The sequence below is a fragment of the Cervus canadensis genome, chromosome 8 (assembly GCF_019320065.1).
Source record: "Cervus canadensis isolate Bull #8, Minnesota chromosome 8, ASM1932006v1, whole genome shotgun sequence".
Classification (NCBI taxonomy): Eukaryota; Metazoa; Chordata; class Mammalia; order Artiodactyla; family Cervidae; genus Cervus; species Cervus canadensis.
The window spans coordinates 35,671,862-35,691,184 of NC_057393.1; the positions used below are offsets into that span (position 1 = coordinate 35,671,862).

Here is a 19,323-nt window from a genome sequence, read left to right on the forward strand (position 1 = left end):
AGTAAGAGATAATTTGTAAATCCTTCACTGGGTTAAAAATCCACTTAGTTTATCCAAAGTCTCATTAGAGTTAAACCCTTGAAAACAATTTTTACAAACTGTTACATCTAAAAGTAGAGTTAGTTGTATTTCTTTTATTCAAAGTGCTTATTGATATAAATGTGTTAGATATAGTCAATGGATGTCTTCTGACAATTTTCAGATGAGTTCCATTCTTTTACAGATGGGCCTTCATGCTCAAATAATTGAGGAGAAGACTATCTTTATTCTAGCTAAATCGTAATTGTGTTTCTGCTATCCTATACCTGACTGCTGGTTCAGGATTGTAGCTCTGATCTTCTTGCTGGGCAAGAAAACCCATGGCATCTTTTAGTTTTGCTTTTCTTTACCTGGCACATAGTAGGATCCTGAAAATGAAAGTGAAAGTCGCTCAGTCATGTCCAACTCTGCGACCCCATGGACTATGCAGTCCATGGAATTCTCCAGGCCAGGATAGTGGAGTGGGTAGCCTTTCCCTTCTCCAGGGGATCTTCCCAACCCAGAGATTGAACCCAGGTTTCCTGCATTGCAGGCAGATTCTTTACCAGCTAGCCACAAGAGAAGCCCAAGAATACTGGAATGGGTAGCCTATCCCTTCTCCAGAGGATCTTCCTGACCCAGGAATCGAACCAGGTCCCTCACCAGGCCCCTACTCAAATGTCTTTCATCCTCCTTTAGCCAAAAAGTCCCCAGCTACTTATATAAATCATGTTCTCAGTAAGCTCATCAGCAGACAAATGGAGATGTCAGCTTGGACCCAGAGACTCTCAACACTGGCAAATCTCAACCCTCTATATGGTTTACATAGTGCAAAACTGACCAGATTATAGATTTATAAATTCTAACTTAGAAAGGAATGCTCTATAAACCTGGGTCTGCCATTGCCACAAAACCTGCTTCCAGAAAGGTCTTGGCCTACTCACCATACTCGAGAAGCAATGAAGGCTCAGAGCTTTGTGACCACATAGAGGCTGGGTACTAAAGGACCTTCATGTTTCAGATGGGTCCTTTGTGCTGCCTAGAAAATGTACCATTAATCCTAATATTGTTTCTGTGGGGAAATGTGCCCCATGTTCTAGGCAGCCAACTTATAAATAAACTTTTAGAAGACTACATGTTCATAAATTGAGGACTTTTGTAGATATCTAAAAGATTAGGTTCAGAGAACTATTTGGAGCCATTCAAAATAATGGTGGAAACAACTAGCATGATATATCGATGTTTACAAAGCACTTTCACAATCATTTGTACGTTTGAACTTCAGAACAATCCTATGAGAAAGGGAGTATTATCCTCAGTTTACAGATGAGGACACTGAGTCTTAGAAAGATGAATGATTTACCCAAGGTTGCATAATCAGTAATAGTCCAACTTAGGTCCATACCTTCTGAATATAAAGCTTTTTCACTTTTCCTCATTGTTTAGCCTAAGTCCTAGATGGACCTGAAAATTTATATGTTGGCTTTATTTCTTGCTCACTGATTATGTTTCTCCAATTTCTTTTTAATAGTATGAAAATCAAGCCCTCATGTTTGGAAAATGGGGCACTTCCGGATTAGTGGGTCGTCATAAATTTTCCGATGTCACGGGAAAAATAAAACTCAAGAGGGAATTCTTTTTGCCTCCAAAAGGCTGGGAATGGGAAGGAGACTGGATAGTTGATCCTGAAAGAAGGTAAGTTTTCCATTTTCTGAGAAAAAAGGATGGTAAATGGGGTCTTTCCTGAGAAACTGCTAAATGAATCTTCTCCATCATCATTCTTGATCAAATTTATATAACACTTGCTGAGCAGAAGTAAGTCCACAGAAACTCATAGAAGCTTGAATGATGTCATCAATGTTTCATAATAAAACAAAAAGTATTAAAAAGCACTTGGTACCAACATAACTGAGAATGTATTACATGTGAATGTGTCAAGCAATGTGTCATTTTTAAAAAAAATCTGGATTGCAATCCTACAAAAATCATGAAGAGCCTGAGATTTTTTTATCTTCCTTGCAAGCTATCTAGGTCACCTGCCACAATTTCGTGGATGTTGGCAGGAGACTTTAGACTCCCAAAGCAGAGAGAAAAGACTCACTGCAAAGAGCAGTACCAGAGTATCAATATTTGCTCTCATTCTCTGAGCCCCAATTCCTAGAGGGCGACAAAAAAGGGCCAGATGACACTTGTACATGAAGAGGATTATGTAACAGGAATCCTGAGCTCAGGGCACCCAAATCATTTATAATGTGTAGTAAGCATGCTGCCGCTTTGCTCTGGAGAGAAACACTGTGTCTTTTGAGGTTGTTCCTCATATAAACATCTTGAAAAGATAGTTTGTAACAAAAGTTGTGGAGCCTATGTTTAGAAATGCAAGACACACACAAAGAATGATCTCCCAACAAAAAGTTCCCAACAAAAAAACAGTGTTATTTCCACTTTAAAGATGAAACAGATATGGAGAGACTTAGTCACTTGTCCAAAGGCATACAAACTGTGGCTGAGTGATATAGACAGGGCTGGAAGCCAAGTCTAGCCTGGGTGCCAAAAGCAGTTCTAAACCAATATGCTGGAAGGTCTGCAGAAAATAGATGGCCCACTTTAAATGGATGAGTTGTATGGTATATGAGTTACATCTCAAAGGCTATTATTCAAAAGAAAGAAACACTAGAGGGGGCAAGTATGTGTCCCCTGCAGTCTGGAGGAAACCAAAGGGTGGCTTCTGAGTGTTGCCAAAAGCTTTGGAGCCAGAACACCCTCTTCTTTCCACCTCAGGACAGCCTACTTACTTTTGGAGGAAACAAGCTTGTGAAGTTGGAGTTGAAGACCTCAAGCTAGAGTTTGTTCTTTCTGTCCACACTTGCTTCCTATAAGCACACAGGATTAGGGAAGGAGGGAAAGACGTGTGCTGGGTCTTGTCTGTTAAGTATTTGTGTACAATTACTTTTAACCCATGACGGGCTTCCCCTGTGGCTCAGCTGGTAAAGAGTATTCCTGCAATGTGGGAGACCTGGGTTCAAACCCTGGGTTGGGAAGATCTCTTGGAGAAGAGAAAGGCTACCCACTCCAGTATTCTGGCCTGGAGAATTCCATGAACTGTATTGTCCATGGGGTCGCAAAGAGTCAGACACGACTGAGGGACTTCCACTTTCACTGTTAACCTAAGACGGCCTTTTTTGGGTAGCATTGGGGTTGCTGGTGAGAAGAAAGGAAATGGGATTTGAATTAGAAGGAAGGAAGGAAGGTTAGTGAGGACTGGAAAAGGCCAGGGGAACTGGAACTGGAAAAGCTCAACATCAGAGCCTGTCAGAGATGGATGGGACCCCAGAAGCAGCAGTCAGAGAAGCGATGGAGAAGCCCAACTTATACAAAGGATGGGAACTTTTTGTTTTCTGATTTCCCTCCAGCACTTGATTCTAGGGGAGGATACAGCAGGGAAATGATGTGTAGAGACAGTAAAAGGAAAAAAGAAACCTCAGTTGAGCAGATACCTGGCAGAAAACTTAAGCCAAAGTTGGAATCTCTGTACTTTCCTCTGTGGGTTGTTCCAAATCCAGGAGGAAAGTTGGCATGACAGGGAGGCAATATAGATTTCTCAACTGGCCAAATAGACCATAGAGTCTAAAATGACCTGGTTTGGCTGCCATTCCTACCAAGGAATGATCCAGAAAATGTAAACCCCTCCCTTCAGTTTGTGTTACCTAGACCAAGCAAACCCGGGGTGAAAGGTTTCCACACTTGGCCCATGAGACCGTCTCCATTCCATTTTTAAAACAGGAGGAAAGAGGGAAGATGACTCTGTTCTTTTGAACTGCTAGCCAAGAGTCAGGCTGAGAAAAAGCTGAAGGGCCCTGACCTGACCCAGAAACGGAAGCCAGGTCCCTAGAAGAAGCTGCCCACAACGTCAGTTTTCCCAGTCCCCACCCTAATTACTGAGCAGGAGCAACGCTGCTAATTTGAGACGTTCTCTGTAATTTAGGTCTCCTTGTTCCAGCCGCCCTTCTTCAAAGGAATGTCAAAAGCTATTAGTACAAAAAGGAGTTTGCAGTGGGGAACCCAATAGGGTAAGGGTAGGGAAGGAACAGGGGGCCACCCCAGGGGTGTAGATATTTTCCGGCCATTGGAAATAGCTGGGGTGGTCAGTGACCACCTTTGGTAAGGTTTCTCCTTTGGTAACACGAGCCTCTTCCCCCACAGCTTGCTGACCGAGGCGGATGCGGGTCACACAGAGTTCACAGATGAAGTGTACCAGAATGAGAGTCGCTACCCCGGGGGTGAGTGGAAGCCGGCGGAGGACACCTACACGGATGCGGTGAGAGCGCCTCTCCTGGGTCAGCTCCAAGAAACCATCCCCAGGCACAAGGCGGGGCTCCCCGGCTCTTCTGCCCCATCTCATGCTCCGAACAGTCTTTCCTTTATAACTTACGCCTCCAAAGCACAACCATAATTATTTCCTATAGAAAATACATGGAGCCTATTTTAACTAGGTATTGGGACACCGAGACCTGGGTTTGGTCCCTGGGTTGGGAAGATTCCCTGGAGAAGGGAAAGTCTACCCACTCCAGTATTCTGGCCTGGAGAATTCCATGGACTGTATAGTCAATGGCGTTGCAAAGAGTCAGATATGACTGAGCGACTTTCACTTTCAAAGTCTGGGTTGTGCAGTTTTTTTGTTTGTTTGTTTTTTACTATATTATGTAACTAGCTTTTAAAATCATAAATCGAATTTTCATGTCTTTAGAATAGTCAAACAGCATAAAAGGAAATGAAAAGTAATTATTCTCCCTGATCCATATCCCCCGCTCTGAGATAACCATTGAACCACTGATGGCAGTTTTCTGTTCCTATACAATAACTTCTTTTTTTACCTACCTGAATAGAATTGTGTCACAGGCACAGTTCCACAACTTGTATTTTTCAGATAATGTATCTTGGACATCTTGAGTTTTTAAAAAAATTTCTTTAGAATGTTTGATTATATGTACCCCTCTATAATTTAACTGATCCTCTCTTTGACATTTAGGTGTTTGTTTGTTTTTTTAATAGTCTTTGGTTTTTATAAGTAACGTGACAATGAACATCCTACATACATTCTAATTTACTTTGGAAAGTTTGCCTGTAGAAGAGGTCCCTGGCTTGGTCAAGGTTTCAGTACATATAAAATTTTGACAAATATTGGCAAATCACTTTCAAAGAGGCTGTACAAATTTATATTTCCAACAACAGAAGAGAGGACTTTTTTTTCTAGACACACACCATCCCACTTTAACATCTTTGTCAGTACATGAATAGATGGTCTCCTGTTGTCAATTTTCACAGTCTTAAAGTGAAGCTATTTTTGTGTTTATCTCCTTTATTTCATTTACTACGTACTTCTTTTTCAGTTTTAATACAGAACTTGTCAATATTTTCACATAAACTTTGCTCAGTCTTACATGATTAGCATCTACAGCTTCCTATAGCATTACCCCATATTTAAAAACACCTACTTTTCATGCTCTGTCCATCTCTGATGGGTTATTTGCAATATAACCCCTCATAAGAGTTGCATCATTTCATAATATTAAGTTGAACCATATGAAATTGCTGATCTTTGGCCATTTTTAACCTACAAAAAACAGTTTCCCGTGGTTTAACATAACATATGCCTTAATAGTAGAAACAGAAAGTATTCTTTTAACAACTAGTTACTGTTTGGCAATTGTGTGTAGATTAGGAATTTTTCTGAAAAGATTGCCTATGAAGGTATCAAATTAGCATGTGAATCTATAGTTAGGTGTGAGGAATGCTATCTCACATTTGCCTCTTATTTAACACTGTGGCTTCTTTCTCTTTATTTGTTGTTTTTGTTTGTTCATTTGTTTTTTGTAAAGAACGGCGATAAAGCAGCATCACCAAGCGAGCTCACTTGCCCTCCAGGCTGGGAATGGGAGGATGATGCATGGGTCTATGACATTAATCGTGCAGTGGATGAGAGAGGTAATATTTCAGACCTATTACCTGACCAGGGCTCTCCAGCAATGCCTTGGTTAGAGTCAAGTTTCCTTGGGAGGGAAGAGTCTCCCGTCTTCTGGTCTAAGACAAGCAGGGGGTCAGGTGATGTTACCTGTGACTATTTAGATGCAGAATCTGGGAGAGAAACAGGTGCTTGGACAAGAGCAGGGTGGTAGGCTCTCAAGATACAAGGTGACGGGCTCCCGGGTAACTGGACTTCGAGATGCCAGGGATCCAGTGAGAATTTGGGAGGGGATTGGAGTTTCGAGTTTCTCTATTCTAACCATGCCATACCCTCCCTGGGAAGCTCACACTAACTCAGGAGCCCCCCACCTTGGAAAGAAGAACTGCAGAATGCCTTAAAAGTCATCCTATTCAGCAGTAAGGCAGATTATTGACATAGCTTCTGGTAATGATGCTTATCCTTTTCTATGGCTAGAAATCTAACATTAAATGGAACTAAAACATTTAGAATTGTCCAAAGAGAAAATTTGATTTTTGAATTTCTTTTGAAGGACTACTACACAGAAAGAACTACCACTGATAAGGAAGATTTCAAATAGGTTATATGTTTCTTCATCTGGATGCACACACCGGCCCTTCTAATAATAGTTGTTGGAGTGCAAACTGTGTGCTGATCATGGTCCTCGTGCTTTGCTTGCATTATTTTGATTAATTCTTTTGAAAAAGGTATATTTTACCTTTATGCTGAGCACATTTGGCCCCCAGCAGGTTTACCAACTTGCAAGAAACTTTTGAAGTAAACAGCCCATACGAGGTGATGCTGGGATTTGAACCCAGTCTGTTACTACACAGGCCATGCCCTTTATCACTGTTCCCAAATGCCTCTCACAGTGGGCTTTATTCTTGTGTGAGTGCATGCTCAGTCATGTCTGACTCTTTGCAACCCCAGGGACTGTAGCCCACCAGGCTCCTCTGTCCTTGGGATTCTCCAGGCAAGAATATTGGAGTGGGTTGTCATGCCCTCCTCCAGGGATCTTCCCAACCCAGGGGTCAAACCTGCATCTCCTCTGTCTCCTTGCATTGGAGACATTCCTCATTCTTTACTACTGAGCCTCCTGGGAAGCCCCACTTTATTCTTAGATGCATCCAATTTCCATGAATGATGGAAAGTATAAACATGGAGGTGAACCCCATGGCCACAAAGGAAGCTTCTTGAAGAATCCAGGGGAATCGGGCTGTATTCTGTTTGGCGGATTGCACAAGAGTGGAAGGAGCAGTGGCATTCAGTCAGGACACTGGAGAATGTTGGGAGGGGCACAGAGAGGGACTGAGTGTTTCATGGAACTTTGTTTAACTTTATTGCCAAACTTTATTTGGCAGTCTGGCAAGTGCATCTCTTTTGGATAACCATTCATCAACTCTGTTCCAGGCTGGGAGTATGGGATTACCATTCCTCCTGATAATAAACCCAGATCCTGGGTCGCAGCAGAAAAAATGTATCATACTCATAGACGCCGAAGGCTGGTCCGAAAACGCAAGAAAGATTTAACACAATCCACTTCAAGTACCGCAAGGGTAAGAGGAGCAGTGTGAGGGAGCGGGTGGCTCTATCTTCTGGATCACTCAGAACCACAGTAAATCCGGCTGTTTCTACAGAAACCATTTGCCCAAGACCCTGCTCAAGGGTTCTAAAAGTGTGCCCCCACCTCTAACCTACTGATTGAGGAACTCTGGGGGTAAGCCCAGCATTCTATGTTTCAACAACTAAGTCTTCCAGGTGATTTTGAAGCAGGCTAAATAATGAGAACCACTCAAGAGGCACTGATAGACGGAGAAATTATTTTGATAGCATATTATAGTAGTGGCAGTAGCTCAAGACTTTGAACAAGACATCTAAGGATTCAAATCCTGGCTTCGTCTCCTTTCTCATCTGCAAAATGGGTATAATATCATGCATCTAATTATGGTGTTATACGCTTAAATGGAATAATAACAAATTGAGTGGAACAATAATACTAATAACAATAGTAACTGGTATGTTTTGTGTGCCTTCTATGATGGTAAGCACTGAATATATATCATCTCCAATCCACAAAATCTGTGTTTCATCCTCATTTTACAGACAGTCCTCACTGAGGTTAAATGGATTTGCTTTAGGCTACCCACATAGCTCAGCTGGTAAAGAATCTGCCTGCAATGCAGGAGACCCAGGTTCAATTCCAGGGTCAGGAAAGAGCCCCTGGAGAAGGAAATAGCAACCCACTCCAGTATTCTTGCCTGGGAAATCCAATGGACAAAGGAGCCTGGCAGGCTATAGTCCACGTGTTCACAAGAGTCAGACACGACTCAGCAACTAAACCACCACCCCATGTCTAGTAAGTGATAGAGTGAACTCAGGCTAAGTTTATTCTAAATAGGAACTCTTTCTATTCCACAAAGTGCCTGACTTACAGTAGATGTGATGAAGTGGCTTTTTTTAGCCAGTGAGCTTCTCAGTTCTTCTGTGCTTCCAAAGATGGAACCCTTCTCATCTTATCATATCTTTTCGGCTAGCGCAGGACCTTGTTCCTAATAAATAATGGAGTAGAATGAATGAGCTGATGAATGAATATTTGTTTTGCAATCAGCCCTATCTTGATGGAGTGAGAAGTTTCTAGAGGCATTTTGACTCCCTTCTTCCACATGAGAGTACCAAGGTGAGGTGGAAAGGTCACTGAGCGATAAGTCAGAAGACCGGACGCATGGCCCAGTTCTACCAAAGAGTATTGTCGAGACACTTTGATCACATTCCCCAGCATGCCTCATTCCTGGCTTCATGAAATATTTCAGTGCCACTAGTAATGCTGCTAGAGGGTTAATTACAAGATCATTCTTGACCTGGATTTTCTGTTTATTCAGAGTTGAAAAAAATAGCCCCTATATTAATAACCTACGTGAAGCTCTTATTTCTGACATCATAAATATTATTCGGTATTATTTTACATCTACTAAATCTAGTCATACTTTTAAGATATTTATGTAAAATTTCTAACCACTGAAATGTCAGCTACAGGAGAGCAAGGACCCTATCTCTTTCTTCACTGCTTCCTCAGCTCTTAACCCAGTGCTGCATGGTAGGCACTTGTATTTGCTGAATGAATTGAAGAAAACATTGAAAACTGAGATAATTAAATAGAAATAGTTTTTATGATAAAAGCTACTTTAGTCATTATAGTAGTTATTCTAGAAGTAGTATATACCCTGATTTATTTATTAGCTATAGAAGTTTTTATCTTAAACACTTAGGCCCTGGGGAGGGTGGCATCATTTCTTCCCTCCATATGTAAAGTGGAGATAATAATGTTTTCCAAACTATATCACAATAGCAGTGTGCTTATGAGCTAGTGAAGTGAGAAAATAGAAAACAATTTGCAAAAGAATCCATTTGATTTACCCCTGACCTCATGCCCCACCCCATCCCTGCTACCAAGCCTAAATAAAGGGCTCCTCCTGATGGTACAACCATCACCTTGGCAAAATCTCATTTCACTTCAGTTGCTGCTGTCCTCTTTGCATCCCCACCATCACCTCTGCAAGGGCAGAAAACCTTTCTATTATTTTTTTAGTATTTTATTTATTTACTTGGCTGTGTCAGCTCTTAGTTGTATCATGCAGGATCTTCTGTTGTAGCACACAAGGGCACACAGGCTCAGTTGCTCTGCAGCATGTGGGATCCTAGTTCCCCAACCAGGGATCAAACCCACATCCTCTGCATTGCAAGGCAGATTCTTAACCACTGGACCACCAGGGAAGTCCTGAGCCTGTCTATTTTGTTCTCTGTTGTACCCTGGCTTCTAGCACAGTGCTTTGGCCCAGAGTAGATTTTTGATACGTATTTGTTGATTGATCACGTAAACTGCTTTATCAATATAAGGAACATTGTTATGGTGATGATTATCATTAAATGTTTTACCTCTGTTTTAGGCCATGGCAGAATTTGAAGACCGGGAGGGCTGGGAATACGCTTCTCTAATTGGCTGGAAATTTCACTGGAAACAGCGTAGTTCAGATACCTTTCGCCGCAGACGCTGGAGGAGAAAAATGGCTCCTTCAGAAACGCATGGTGCAGCTGCCATCTTTAAACTTGAAGGGGCCCTTGTAAGTAATTAATGGCCAAAATTCAAATTATATTCACAGAGGGAAGACACATGCATGTTGGATAAAAGGCCACCGACTCCACTACTGTAAGACTGCACCCAAGTTGGTAGAAAGCCACACATCATAGGTGCTCAGCAATGTAGAATAAATAGACCATTGACACGTGGAAGGTTCTAAGAAGCCCGTTTAATATTGGTTCACCTAGCCTTTTCTTCAAGTGTATCTGTTCCAAAGCCTTTGCTGTGGGTGACATCTATTAACATTCCAAGCTTAGGTTCTTTGGGTCATACTCTGGAAACTACAACTGTTCAACAAGCCAAGAAAGTTAAATATACAGGTGTGAGGGGAAGGAAAACAGAAGGATGGCTCACAAAATCAGAGAACAATTCACACGGAAGCACAATAGAAAGGCAGGGAGGACAAAAGCAGAATGGTAGAAGGAATGAATTAAGAAAATGACATTTTTGGAAACTTGTGTTTGGACACAACCTATTTTTATATTTCTACATACTAACCTTTCTTTGTTCTTCCTCCACCACTTTTTCTTCCTCCCTTCCTCCTAATACACTTATGTATCTTTTATGCTTTCCTCCCCCCACCCCCCAGAGCTTCCCTGGTGGCTCAGATGATAAAGAATTCATCTGTAATGCTGGAGACCTGGGTTCGATCCCTCCAGTATTCTGGTCTGGAAAAGTCCATGGACTGTACAGTCCATGGGGTCACAAAGAATCGGACTGAGAGACTTTCACTTTTCTTTCCCCACCCCTCCACCCCCAAGGGGTAGGGTTTGGTAAACCTGGTCTTGAGATAGAAAGGCTGGTTCTAGCTTCCCACTCTGTCACTATGCTGGGCTTCATTCATTTTTAAAAATGGAATGATTAGATTAATAAAACTCTTAAAATTCCATTTGTTTCTAATTCTTACCTCTTCATTTTTAGGCATTACTAATTGGTTTTCCTGCCTCTTATTTTAGGGCGCAGACACTACGGAGGATGGAGAGGAAAAGAGCGTAGAAAAACAGAAGCACAGTGCCACCACTGTATTTGGAGCAAACACTCCCATTGTTTCCTGTAATTTTGACAGTAAGTTTTAAATGTGTATTTGTGAATTTCACTTCTATGACTTTTATCTGAGGATAACTATGAATCACCAAATGTGATTTTTAAAAAACCCTTTTATGTAAATGTGACTTGCATTTTCATCATATCATGAATGTGATTTTTTAAAATACAGTTTTAATAACTATATTTGGGGTAGAGGATAGTCAAATAGTTAATCTTAACATAACCTGTCTGATATTTACTCATTCTATCAAGAGCCCTCCAAAGATTATTTTAATTACCGAAAAAGTTCAAAAAGTTAAGGTTGGTTTTAGTGATAACCTTCAGGAATTTTGGAATGAAGCAGACCTACTCTGTAATAATAATAGCAAATACTCATATTAGTCTTAGCATTGCCAGGTACTTTGCATATATTATCTCATTTAATTTTTATAACAACCCTAGAAGGGAGGTACCATTATCGTTCCCAATTTCACAGGAAGAAATAAAGTACAGAAAGATTAAATTATTTGACCAAGATTTTGTAGCTTGTAGGCACTAGAGATAAAATTTGAACTGAAGTAGTCTGGTTCCTAGCAATTGTGTTGTGAATCAATACTCTGAAAGTGTTAGTCACTCAGTCCTGTCTGACTCTTTGGAATCCCATGAACTGTAGCCTCCCAGGTTCCTCTGTCCATGGAATTCTCCAGGCAAGAATACTGGAGTGGGTAGCCCTTCCCTTCTCCAGGGAATCTTCCCAACCCAGGGATTGAACCTGGGTCTCCTGTATTGCAGGCAGATTCTTTACTGTCTGAGCCACCAGAGAAACCCAGAATTTGTGCAGTGAATCACAGTCTCTACTGCTTCTCAAATTATGTGTGTTTGCAGGGGCAGGGTGGGGTAGCAGTGTAGTGGGGAGGGTCGTTTATGTATTAAAATAATAAAGTATAACGTCTTTGAAATATCAAAGAAAAACTTAACAGATAACTGTTTCCTGGATCTGGTGCTGAAATGGTATAGAAAGCCCTATTTCAGTAACTCCTATAGACCCAGTGTCATTTTAAAGGTCAGCAATGACAAACAGTACCCTATATCCAGGTAGTTTATACCAGGAGTATGCTCTCCTGATTGATACACTTGCAATGAACTTCCTGTAGCATTTTTACAATGCTTCATTTTGCAGGAAACACTTGGAAGACACATCATCACTGCTGTATACCTTCTGTACATACAATATAAATTGTGGGGAAATGGATTTGGGTAACCCATTTATCTGAAATATATGTTATGTCCAATAGAAAAATAGCAGTTTACAATGTTCTGTTTCTTACAAGTAACCTCCATCCTGTTCTTTTTAGGAGTCTATGTTTACCACCTGCGCTGCTATATCTATCAAGCCAGAAACCTCATGGCTCTAGACAAGGATAGCTTTTCAGGTAAAGGAAAAAAGACTCCATCTCACATGTTATTACACAGCAGGCTAGCTTGATTCTACTTTTCATCAAGTGGATGCTTTGAGTTATTTCGCACAACAACAAAAAGCTTTTCCTTATTGAGTGTAAGTAGTTTGATATGCATGAAGTCAATGGCTCAGTCATTAGACAATGGCCGAGTCTGTCGAGCACAGTTGCTGAGTGCCGGAGAAGATATGTGATCTTGTAATACTAATAATCATTAAGGGATTAAGTGATGAAAAACACCAAGAAGAAAAGTAGTTTCTGCTCTCTTGTTTATACTTACAGCTCTCTTTTTATCCCAGAACTCTTGGGTTGGTTGGTAAGTCAGCACATTTATGTATATATAAATATTTTTTGTAGCTCTCTAAGTTGACAAAATGATTACCACCAGTTCACCCATTTCCCTACTTTGGAGTCCATCTTGACCTCCTCTGCTGCCTGCTCCCCAAATTTCCAGGACCAACAAACCATGAGACTTCATTACCCCTCACCACTTATACCCCCTCTAGTTTTGCTACCTTTGGACTGGTTCTCAGCGGAAGGTTCTGGGTACCTGCTACTTGGGAATTTGTGTGCTGTTGCTGGTGGGACCATAACTAGTTCCTGGGCTTCCTGGGCTAGTGTCGTGTCCAACTTTTTGTGACCTCATAGACTGCAGCACGCCCGGCTTCCCTATCCTTCACTATCTCCTGGAGTTTGCTCAAACTCATGTTCATTGTGTTGATGATGCCACCCAGCCATCTCATGGTCTGTTGCCCCCTTCTCCTCCTGCCCTCAATCCTTCCCAGCATCAGGGTCTTTTCCAGTGAGTCGGCTCTTCACATCAGATGGCTTCACCTTCAACATCAGTCCTTCCAATGAATATTCAGGGTTAATTTCCTTTAGGATTGACTGGTTTGATTTCCTTGCTGCCCAAGGGACTCTTAAGAGTCTTCTCCAGCACCACAATTAGAAAGCATCAATTCTTCAGTGCTCAGCCTTCTTTTATGGTCCAATGCTGATATCTGTACATGACTACTTGAAAAACCATAGCTTTGACTATAATAGGGACCTTTGTAAGAAAAGGGATGTCTCTGCTTTTTAATACTCTGCCTAGGTTTGTCATAGCTTTTCTTCCAAGGAGCAAGCATCTTTTAATTTCCCAGAGCTATAGGAGGAGCATTCCACTTCAGGACCTGCAGGCCAGCAGAGTGTCCCTTATGGAACCAGCTCTAGGACCAGTTGCCTGACACTCTGGCATGCTCACATCAGTTATGAGGTGTGTTCCGAGCACTAACATTAACCAACATTTGTGAATGGTTTCCTTTTCTGAAAAATTAAAGCAGATGTAAGGTAATCTCTAATACCACTCCAGAATGGTTTTTGAAGACATTTTTGAATATTCACCACCAGGGGGCACTCAATCATTGCAAGTCAAAGTTAATTTCTTGACTAAAGTTGCATAAAACTCGAAGCACATGCCTTGCAGTTTGAAACAGAAGATATACCACCAGGGTAAAAGTAACGAATCCCATTCATAAGATGCCGCAATGCTAAAAGCCAGGCATCCTTTCAGCTTGTGCAAAAGCTTCAAGTTAGACAGCAGGCTATTGCTCAGATAGGTCAGCTCCCAAGCAGTTGTAAAAAGGTTTGGTGAAATTATTAAGCATAAAGGAGGAGTGGATTACTTTTTTTTTTTTTTCTGAGCTGTTTTCAGCAGTACTGAGGTATAGTTGATAAAGTTTAAAGTGAACAACGTGATGATTTGACATATGTACAACTTGTGAAAGGATTCCCACAGTTGAGTGAACGTATTCATCGTCTCTCAAATTTACGTTTTGTGAGTTGGTGCAAACACTTAAGTTGTACTTTCTTAGCAGATTTCAATTATATGAAAAGTGTTAACTGTAGTCGTCATGTTATCCATTGGATCCTCAGACCTTACTCATCTTGCAGGTGAAGTTTATACTCCTTAATTCACATCATTTCCCCTGCCCCCGGCCACCACTGGGACCATCATTGTCCTCTCTGTTTCTCTAAGTTAAGACTTTTTGTTTGTTTGTTTCACATATAAATGATACCCTGTAGTATTTGTCTTTCTGTGTCTGGCTTATTTCACTTAAGCCCTCCAGGTTCATGCATGTTGTCAGAAACGGCAGAATTTCCTTCTTTTTTCAGGCTGAATTATATGTTATTGTATGTATGTATCTGCCTATATAGATAGATATTTTTTCTTCATTCATCTATAGTTTGCCTTTCATTTTGTTGGTGATTCACCTTGCTGCACGGAAACCTTTTTAGTTTGAGGTAATTCCATTTGTTTATTTTTGCTTTTGTTGCCTTTGTTGTGTCAAATTAAAAAACCATGGCCAAGTCAGTGTCAAGGAGCCTACCCCTATGTTTTCTTCAAAGAGTTTTATGGTTTCAGACTTCAGCCATGGCCCACTGTTACTCTCTTCTGTTTTAGATCCATATGCTCATGTCTCCTTCCTTCATCGAAGTAAAACCACTGAGATCATCCACTCAACTCTGAATCCCACATGGGACCAAACGATTATATTCGATGAAATTGAAATTTATGGGGAACCCCAAACCATCCTACAGAACCCACCCAAGGTTATCATAGAACTTTTTGACAATGACCAAGTGGTAGGTAATTTAGCATTTCTAAGATGACGTAGGGAATGATGGAGATTTATAAGGATGTTTGTCAGAGAATTTCAGGATTGCTTGTTTCTCTAGGGCAAAGATGAATTTTTAGGACGAAGCATGTGCTCTCCTCTGGTGAAACTAGACTCAGAAATGGACATCACTCCCAAACTTCTCTGGTACCCAGTGATGAATGGAGACAAAACCTGTGGGGATGTCCTTGTAACTGCAGAGTTGATCCTGAGGCACAAGGTACTTACTGAGTTCTCACTCATACATTTTTTTTCAGAGTGGCCAATTAAAGCACTTGTTAACAACTTCAGGCACTGTTTACTTGAACCAAAGGGAGGCATTGACTTTTCCGTGTTTGTTTCACAGGATGGCTCCAACCTTCCCATTCTTCCCTCACAGAGGGCACCAAATCTGTACATGGTCCCCCAGGGCATCAGGCCTGTGGTTCAGCTCACTGCTATTGAGGTATGCTGCTTGCTCTGTTTTATTGGTCAGATCAAATGGATGTGGCCACCCAACTGGAATCTTTTGTATAGGAATGGAATCTTGCTGTGTCTTCTCTTGCTGTCTCTAACTTCCTTTAGAATTTGTCCACAAAACAGAAATATTCATGGAAAATAGAATACTCATCAATAAAAACAAGTCAATCCCAATATTGCTGAGGGAATTTAGAATTCCCATTTACTGGGAGCCAGTGGAGTTCTAAGTTTCCCAGGTCAACTGGAGAACTGGGAGAGAGGAGATGGACTCTAGCAGCATGTCTGTGTGTGCTGAGAAAAGGGGACCTGAGGGGGAGGTGGAGGGAAGGATGGGAAGAATGGGAAATGGTGATGTGTCAGACAGTCTGAGCAGATACAGGCGGAGGGAACCTGATGGACAGCATCCTGCCTACTAGTGAGGGCTCCCCGTTTGTCCAGTCAACAAGCTGTTACCTGGAGATTTCCATCCTCGGGCTGTCTTGCTAAGAAAACTGAGACAGATGACTTTAAACTACAGCTCTTATTTTTGAATAAATGCCTGCAGGTCAGACTCTGTGTTAAGAGTTTTACACCTGATCCTCAGAATAACCCTATGATGGGGAATACTCAGCTCCTTTTGTAGCTGAGCCAGAGAGGTTATTAACTTGCCAGAGTTCTCAGAGCTGTGGCCAGCCAGGATTTGATCCCTGCTTTCTTATCTGCTCTGCTGTTTATCCGTTCAGATAAGGGAAGAAAATGGGCAAAAACACTTTCTCTGTCTGACCTCCAGGCTTTCTAGGATAACATTCTCAGAGATTTGAGGGAAATCTGTACAATTCCACCTTAAAGAATTTACCGGTTATTAAGAAAAAATGTTCCCTTTTGAATATTTTTAATATGCTGGGTTTTCTTCCCTTCTCTTTATATTGTTTTCTTAGATTCTAGCTTGGGGCTTAAGAAATATGAAGAATTACCAGATGGCTTCTGTCACCTCCCCCAGTCTCATTGTGGAGTGTGGAGGGGAACGGGTCGAGTCAGTGGTGATCAAAAACCTGAAGAAGACACCCAACTTCCCAAGTTCTGTTCTCTTCATGAGAGTGGTACTGTATCAAGACTCCATACTAGTTCATGTGTGTTGAATTGCTGACTTGTACTTGAGAAATGAATATATACAAATCCATACATTATATATTCATATATTTCCAAAGTCCAAAAACAAATAGAAAAACCTTGCCTTAGTCTTCTTGTCAGTGACTATCCTCCCTTAGATTCTCACGCTGTAGTAATAGTTCCCTAAAGCTGCAAAAAGCCCCAGTGACACAGAAGTATCTATGAGCAATCCTATGGCATTTCTCCAGGAAACTTCCATCTAGTCAGCCCTCCAAGAACAGAATATTAAGCCCCAGCCACACCCCTGTAGGTGTGTGACCCAGAATCCCCCATAGTGATTGGCTGGCTGGGGAAAGGGAGCTGCAGAGTAATGGGGTGATGGGGCTGTGTCCTAGCAGCCTGTGACTATGCCCTTACCTCCAGGCATGCCTAGGGATGGTGCCCACTTTTGTTCCATCGATGTTCCCCTCTGGTTATTAGAAGTTGGCAGCCTCAGATCTGGTTCACAGTCCTCCATTGCAGACCCCATATTTGGGGTCTTCTTGCCCTGGGAGCAAGAAGAGGCTACTCTATCTTTCCATCTTTAAAGCAGTTAAATCCTTAACTTTTTAAAACAGAAAAACCTTTCTTTTTATACTCTACTATAATAAGAGATACAAAGGCATTTCCTCAGTTTTGATGGGGTGGAAGTTCTAGAACCTTCCCAGTCCTTTTCCCACCCCAGTCAATTTTTCTGCCCTTAGGGCCTCCAACACACAGCTCTTGAACTCCGGGGTCATGTGGCTTAACTTCCTCTTACGGATAAGGAAACCAAGACCTGGAGGGGAAAATACCCTCTCCAGGTTCCATAACCAGTGCCAGGTTGCTGCCTGCTGTGCCCAGAGACTCTGTCAAGACCACAGCAGCAGCTACGTAGAGCCCAGTTCTGGCTGCATTCACACTCCCTGCATCAAGTCTTCAGCCTGCAGGGCAGGCATCTTCATCCCTCTCATGTGTACTTTGGAGAAAACGGAAAGGTTAAGTGATTTACTCGAGGGGACACAGCTAGCAAGTGGGTGGCCAGAATTCAGACTTAAGGTCCCTCCAGCTTCAAAGCCCATGCTTTCCCCTTGGGATGCTACCAGTGAGCACCCCCTGTAGGCTCCTAGCCAGAATCCCAGAGTGATCCTGGGGCCATTCCGCCCATCCTTAATCCTCTCGCCAACTCCCTCCCTGCCTCCCAAGCTCTAGTCTGGGATCTAGCCTTGGTCAGCAGAAGTGAGGAAAGCCTCTCAGTTGACCCCAACTTCTATTCCTGTGCAAGGACAGAGGTGGAAATAATCTGAACCACACACCAGGCAGACCTGAGACCAGCTCATGATTCCCCAATCAGACAGTGTCACCAAGGTCACCAGATTGTGCGTAGAGGAACCAGGAGACAATGAGAAAAGAGCATCCTATTTGGGCATTGAACTTCCAGGGCTGAAAGACTCCCAAGCCACAGTTACTTCCTGTGAAGGTTCAATTTTATCTCAATCATTTCTAAATTTTAACTAATTCTAACTAAGTGCTGACTTCACACCCTGTTAACAGAGCAGAACCAGGCACTAAGGTACAGTTCTAGGCACTTCACGTTCACTAATTCAGCAACCCTACTGTTATTGAGATCCCTGGGACATAGAAAGGTTCCCTAAGATCATGTCATGCAGCTGTCGGTGGCAGAGCGGGGATTTGACCCCAGGCATCTGGTTCAGAGCTCAGGCCCTTCGGCTCTAGGCTGCTAGCTTGGCATGTATGTTACTGAACTGCTCACTGTGGAGCCCTGGGCCTATGCCAAATGGACAGAGAGAGCCTGGGATGGTCCCTTTGGGGGAGTTAATTGGCAAAGCTGCCCTTGTCAGGACTTGTACAGAGAAGTGACACCGACCTCTGTGACCCACCCTCCCTCCCCAGTTCTTGCCCAAGGAGGAACTCTACATGCCTCCGCTGGTGATCAAGGTCATCGACCACCGGCAGTTCGGGCGCAAGCCCGTCGTGGGCCAGTGCACCATTGATCGCCTGGACCGCTTTCGCTGTGACCCTTATGCAGGAAAGGAGGACATCGTACCACAGCTAAAAGGTAAATGCAAGAGATGAACTGAGAAAGTAGCATTGACATAAATACACAACCATGTGTAAAACAGATAATGTGAAGCTGCTATGTAGCACAGGAAGCTCAGCTGGGAGCTCAGTGATAACCTAGAAGGGTGGGATAAGGCTCGAGAGGGAGGGGATACATGTATACTTACAGCTGATTCACGTTGTACAGCGGAAACTAACACAATGTTATAAAGCAATTATCCTCCAATTTTTAAAAAAGGGAAATCGAAGTCTCTAAATAACATCTTGGGTCTTTTCATGTTGAGCTGATTTCATCTTTACCAACTTCTCAAGGTGCAAGTACTTATTCTCCAGGTTTTGCAGATAGGGAAAAGTTTGATTGGCAGCATGCTGTGTAACCTTCCCAGGGTGATACAGTTAGTA

General features: G+C 42.2%; 1 protein-coding gene across 1 annotated transcript in view; it reads left to right on the forward strand.

The window, feature by feature from the left end:
* MYOF (myoferlin) overlaps nucleotides 1-19,323 on the forward strand; it is a 171,877-nt gene that overhangs the window by 115,025 nt on the left and 37,529 nt on the right. The window contains exons 26-37 of the mRNA XM_043475971.1: nucleotides 1,550-1,713; nucleotides 4,219-4,333; nucleotides 5,895-6,000; nucleotides 7,409-7,554; nucleotides 9,943-10,116; nucleotides 11,090-11,198; nucleotides 12,515-12,592; nucleotides 15,060-15,241; nucleotides 15,335-15,493; nucleotides 15,620-15,718; nucleotides 16,650-16,811; nucleotides 18,754-18,919. Of these exons, the coding sequence (XP_043331906.1) occupies nucleotides 1,550-1,713; nucleotides 4,219-4,333; nucleotides 5,895-6,000; nucleotides 7,409-7,554; nucleotides 9,943-10,116; nucleotides 11,090-11,198; nucleotides 12,515-12,592; nucleotides 15,060-15,241; nucleotides 15,335-15,493; nucleotides 15,620-15,718; nucleotides 16,650-16,811; nucleotides 18,754-18,919 (1,660 nt within the window). The remainder of the gene's footprint in view (nucleotides 1-1,549; nucleotides 1,714-4,218; nucleotides 4,334-5,894; nucleotides 6,001-7,408; nucleotides 7,555-9,942; nucleotides 10,117-11,089; nucleotides 11,199-12,514; nucleotides 12,593-15,059; nucleotides 15,242-15,334; nucleotides 15,494-15,619; nucleotides 15,719-16,649; nucleotides 16,812-18,753; nucleotides 18,920-19,323) is intronic.